The 6000-nt window shown below is 38.9% G+C and overlaps 1 protein-coding gene across 1 annotated transcript in view; it reads left to right on the forward strand.

The window, feature by feature from the left end:
* The window catches only part of COL1A2 (collagen type I alpha 2 chain), a 37672-nt gene extending 31672 nt beyond the window's left edge, over positions 1-6000 (forward strand). The window contains exons 43-52 of the mRNA XM_021387647.1: positions 613-666; positions 772-879; positions 1088-1141; positions 1463-1570; positions 2136-2189; positions 2323-2430; positions 2837-3083; positions 3495-3685; positions 4766-5008; positions 5567-6000. Of these exons, the coding sequence (XP_021243322.1) occupies positions 613-666; positions 772-879; positions 1088-1141; positions 1463-1570; positions 2136-2189; positions 2323-2430; positions 2837-3083; positions 3495-3685; positions 4766-5008; positions 5567-5713 (1314 nt within the window). The 3' untranslated portion in view covers positions 5714-6000. The remainder of the gene's footprint in view (positions 1-612; positions 667-771; positions 880-1087; positions 1142-1462; positions 1571-2135; positions 2190-2322; positions 2431-2836; positions 3084-3494; positions 3686-4765; positions 5009-5566) is intronic.

The following is a 6000-nucleotide window of genomic DNA, read 5'->3' on the forward strand; positions in this document are numbered from 1 at the left end:
TAGAGGACCTGTATACTGTGTAGAAAGGGGTATGTGCGAGTACTGCAGTGTAATAAATTGCCCCCCTGTAATGCCCTACCTCAGGGATGATTGTTTGGTGGGCAGGGCCCTGCAACCAGCTTTTCATAGAGCAGTGAATAAACTCATCCATTCAACACAGCCATCCAGGTTAGTAGTTCACCTTGAAGGGTATCCATACAGTGCATAGTTATTACACTCTAAGAAAAGTAAAATATTCATACGTTATAGTTTTTCTTAAGGATTTAAGATATAAATTTTTCTCTGGGCATTATCGGGGAAGTTTATTTGATAATCTGAGGCACCGTTAGTATAGACCTCCTGTATGAACTTCTCATTTACAGAAATAGAATAAAAAATCATGAACTTTCTCCTATATTGATATTGTAAAATCTAAAATATTTGAAGGCCACCCTATTTTTCTGAGAATGTTCGTGTATTTAAGGGAATTGAATGTGGTATTTGTAATGAAATTTAACTTCAAGATTCATGCTATTCCATCTCAAATTGGGAGCAATTAGGCTGGCATGAAGTTCTATGTGAGATGAATATTGATGGGCTTTAATATTTTTAAATGATACTTTACTTTAACAGGGCAATCCTGGAAATGATGGTCCTCCAGGCCGTGATGGTGCTCCTGGTTTCAAGGTGACTTCTTCTTTCCTTTTATTTCATATTCATGAAAGATATTTTCCAATATGTGTAAGTCAGTAGTAACACAGCATCTCTCTTCTTGCATTCCCTGATTCTTAGGGTGAGCGTGGTGCTCCTGGTAACCCTGGTCCCAGTGGTGCCCTGGGTGCTCCTGGTCCTCATGGTCAAGTTGGTCCTTCTGGAAAGCCTGGAAACCGTGGTGATCCTGTAAGTTGATGAGATCTTACATTTTTTGATTGATACAGGACTAACATTTGTCTATCATACACATACATATATACATATATGCATTATATATACAAATATGCATCAAAACCCTATAATATGTGAATAATTACTTTTCTTACTGTTCAGCGTGGAGCCTTTATTAGGTATGATATACATCAATGACATGCATTTTCTTTTCCTGTTTCAGGGTCCTGTTGGTGCTGTTGGTCCTGCTGGTGCTTTTGGCCCAAGAGGTCTCGCTGTAAGTCTTAATTGCTATATACATTGCTACATTGATATAAGAAAACATATGTTTAATTATTAAGGGCCCACAGCTGCATTCAAGCACAAAAAGTAGTGCTTAAGGAGCTGTAAATATTTATAAACCTAGGATCTTGGTCATCTTCTCTCATGGGACTGAACCCGAAGTTTTGGGATTAACAATTTTCCTGGGCGTCTTAACAGGATGCACACAAATATATCAGGGGCAACCTATGGCATAATGTAGAATGCTTATACTTAATTCTTCCTTTGTCAGTAATATCTACTTGAAGCTTTCTCTGACACGTATATCCCTTCCTAGGGCCCACAAGGTCCACGTGGTGAGAAAGGTGAACCTGGTGATAAGGGACATAGAGGTCTGCCTGGCCTGAAGGGACACAATGGATTGCAGGGTCTTCCTGGTCTTGCTGTAAGTAAATGATTTTCCTATTTTGACTTAGTTCACTCTGCATCATCTTTCAAAGGCCATAAGATCCAAACACTCAGCACTCTCCACATAATAGTGCAAATTTTATTAATGTCACTGAGAGTTGATTTTTAGAACTGTGAGTTTGCCCTGAAAATCAACTTCATTTGGCTAGCATGGAATTCAGAAAGCTCTGCCTTTTGCTTTAATATCATTTCTTCTTTTCTGGTCAGAAATTGTAAAGTTTCTGTATCACAGAGAAGCAAGTCATTTACAGATTATCTTCCCTTTAAACTGTTGTACCCTCTTTAGGAATTCTATCTTTTATTATAAAGGCTTCTCTGAAAACCCTAAGAAACAATATAGAGACTTTTCTAGGTTATCCTTTTAAATACCACTTTTCACTCTCTTTCCTCCCGCATTTTATATCCCAACTCCACTAATCCCAGTTGCCCTAGATTTCCATTCTCTGAATCCAAATACTGATCTGATCCCCTCTTGAATCATGTTAATACATTGTGTGGCACTGCATTTTTTTTAATGAGTATGCATTTGTTTTTCCCAATAGGGCCAACATGGTGATCAAGGTCCTCCTGGTAACAATGGTCCCGCTGGCCCAAGGGTATGTGAATTTAAGAGCATATGCAAATAATTCTCCTGTTCTTTTTATGGAATATATTTGTACACTCCCATTTATATGAATCTCTATTGGTAGTGTTCCCTACTGTCATTAAACTGTTCAAGTTTCCTTCTAGGGTCCTCCTGGTCCTTCTGGTCCTCCTGGTAAGGATGGTCGCAATGGTCTCCCTGGACCCATTGGCCCTGCTGGTGTTCGTGGCTCTCATGGTAGCCAAGGCCCTGCTGTGAGTATAACTTATGTCTTGTTGATTTAACACATTTGGGTAACAGTTAAATGAAAATAACTTCAAAATCTTAGTGTTCTGAGAGATATATTTTTATTTTAAAAAGGGATTTTGAAATGTTGGTTGTTATTTAACATTCAGCATTTCCCTAGTAGACCTAAGCCTGAAGTCCATGTTCATTCTTTATGGCCAGCCAGTATAAGCACAAAGATGTGGTAGTCCTACACAGTGCATCTTCTGCTTTAGTTCACAGTGGTTACCACACAGCAGGTCCATAGGACCTTCCTCAGACTAGAGCTGAGAGTGCTGAGACTTCAGTAGGACGATGCATGTGTGGAAACAATCAACTGAAAGAATCATATTTATAATAGAACACTTCATCTCTTTTGCTTTTGAAAACCTTCAGGGTCCTCCTGGTCCTCCTGGTCCCCCTGGTCCCCCTGGTCCCAATGGTGGTGGATATGAAGTTGGCTACGATGCAGAATACTACCGGGCTGATCAGCCTTCTCTCAGACCCAAGGATTATGAAGTTGATGCCACTCTGAAAACACTGAACAACCAAATTGAGACCCTGCTGACCCCAGAAGGCTCCAAAAAGAATCCAGCTCGCACCTGCCGTGATCTCAGACTTAGCCACCCAGAATGGAGCAGCGGTACGTTAGTGCCAGAGAGTTCCCCTTTCTGGCTCAGCAAGATGTTTGCAGCTTATTAGCTTTCTTTGATGAATGGTATCCCTGGTCAACTAGTGAAAATACTAAATGGCCAGTGAAGAAGTTCTGTCTGCCTCCAGTGAAAATACCTATCTATGAGGACATTCAGAGACATTCAAAATATCTACAATTATGCAATTGTGCAATTATTGCAGTCTTTTTTAAAAATAATGTAAAAATGTTTAATCCTAGTTTTTGAATACAACTAATTTCTTACACATCGGTAATCTAAAAGATGTATTTCTCCCAGTTACCACTTCAATACTGTACTTAGCTATGATATTGGTGACCTTTCTGAGTTCCTGTATCAAACCACTGAATATAAAATGAACGCAAATGTTTCTTTCCTCAAAGGTTTCTACTGGATTGATCCTAACCAAGGCTGCACTGCAGATGCCATTAGAGCATACTGTGACTTTGCCACTGGTGAGACTTGCATCCATGCTAGCCTTGAAAATATTCCGACTAAGAACTGGTATGTCAGCAAGAATCCCAAGGACAAAAAGCACATATGGTTCGGTGAAACTATCAACGGTGGCACTCAGGTATGTGATGCATTAGAGGACAATTGTTTCCTACAGTGCTTTCTGAAGAATTCCCTACACACTGACTCTCAGTGAGCAAAGCTCATTAATTAAACTCTTAGAGGAGAAATATGAAAAGGGGAACAACTACATTTTATCTCAAGGGAACAGGGTTCCAGTTCTGGCTTCAAACACAATTTGCAAAAGGGATTTCCTAGTATCGTTCTAATTTTTCTTAGTGTCTGCAAATGATCAATTCAACGTGATTAGTGGCTATTTCTAAGGGAATCCTGGCCTGGTATATGCTACTTTAGTACAAAGGCGGTCCAGAAACTGAGAAAGTAATAAAATAATTTTTGCTATTTTTTTAAATTTGACATGTTGCACTGCTCCTGGAAAGGTATTTTTATTACACATAACAGATCCTAAGTGTATGCCAAATGAATCGTCAGTAAGTAAAATCAAGAAATATGTCTACTGCGTGTCAGACACTGTACAGCCTGCTGGAAAGTCCTTTTAGTACAGTTAAGAAGTAACTTCATAATTTTTAAATGAAGTTGAGTTAGTCTTATGATGAAATCCCAGTGTTCAAGTTCTTTACTATAAAAACAAAAAAGTTTGTCACTGGGTAAGGACAAGGGGCCAGGGTATTCTAGAGTCCTGTTTCTCACACTGGCTAAAAGCAGATGCTGTTAAGGAATATAAGGAAGCAAACATTCATAACATCTACAAACACTGTTCTATAAAACTAAAATAAGAAATTAAAAAATCAGGGCATTCTTGAGCCAGGCATTGTGTCTGTGTGTTTATGGAAACAATGGATTTCTCTTCTTTGAATATGCTTGATCTCATCTTTAAATCCACTTAAATTGCTAACAGCAACTGTATCTTGGATCAGAGCTTAACTCCATCCACTACTTGTGCCCAGTTTTCACCTTACTTCCTGCTAGTTCTGTGTGGTGTTTTCTAGCTCTGCAGTTGCAATAGGCGACTGATCTCAGACATTTGTGGCCTTTAATTTTTTTCTATTCCTACAGCAAATATGCAAACATTCACTTTTCCCCAGATATTCAATTGAGTGGGTTTCTTTGTCTTTTTCAGTTTGAATACAATGGTGAAGGTGTGACCACAAAGGACATGGCCACCCAACTTGCCTTCATGCGTCTGCTGGCCAACCATGCCTCCCAGAACATCACCTACCACTGCAAGAACAGCATTGCCTACATGGATGAGGAGACTGGAAACCTTAAAAAGGCTGTTATACTCCAGGGATCCAATGATGTTGAACTACGAGCTGAAGGCAACAGCAGATTCACTTTCAGTGTTCTTGTGGATGGCTGCTCTGTAAGTAACACAGAAAGCATGGGCACTATGATTGTATTAATGACAGTTGTGCTTTGATTCAGAACTAGATTATCAGTCAGACCAGAAAAATATTACCCAGTGAGGAGAAATAGCCTGCAGAACCAACTATGCCAGATCTTTAATGAGTGGCAAAGACTGGGGTACAAATAAATCCTTCCTATACTGTGCAATGTGGCAAAAAAATAGAAAAAGCTTTTCTGAGGAACTAGACCCAAATTCTGTGGAAACTGAAGCGTGCTGAGAAAGTAGTGCACAAGGTACAGGAGGGGCAGGATTAAGTCTTCGAAAGATCAGGCAAGGTTCTCTGAGGATTTAATCAGTATGAATAATATGGAAATGTAGAGCATCACAAACATTAAGGTTAAAGTAAACGTTTTCTTTGTATCAGAGTTCTAAATAATTGAATATGGGTACATTATTTGTAAACAATGGCAGTAAAATTAAAGTAAAATTCTTTCAGAAATTATCCAGCTAGGTGAAACAATTCTCAATTCTATGAACAATGCAATAACAATTCTAATATATCTTCTCTTGCAGAGAAAGAACAACAAATGGGGCAAAACGATCATTGAGTACAGAACAAATAAGCCATCTCGCTTGCCCATCCTTGACATTGCACCTTTGGACATTGGTGGCGCTGACCAAGAATTCGGTTTGGACATTGGCCCAGTCTGTTTCAAATGAATGAACTAAAATTAACTTAAAGCCCCCCCCCCCAAATTATTCTTTGTCATTTCTTTTTGTAATGAGAGCTGACTCCTTCCATTTCTTCTGTTCATCTACTTGCTTAAACTCTGGGCGAAAGAGAAGGAGAAGAATTGATTGGAGCATTGTGCAATGAAATTTAATACAGCCCCAAAAGGACTTGGAAGTCTTTCAAGATTTAACACCTTGCTTTGGGAAATGTCAACCTTTGTAAAGAAAAAAAAAACACAAAAAAAAACAAAATAAAAAAATCATGAAAGTTTGCA

The sequence above is a fragment of the Numida meleagris genome, chromosome 2 (genome assembly GCF_002078875.1).
Source record: "Numida meleagris isolate 19003 breed g44 Domestic line chromosome 2, NumMel1.0, whole genome shotgun sequence".
Lineage (NCBI taxonomy): Eukaryota > Metazoa > Chordata > Aves > Galliformes > Numididae > Numida > Numida meleagris.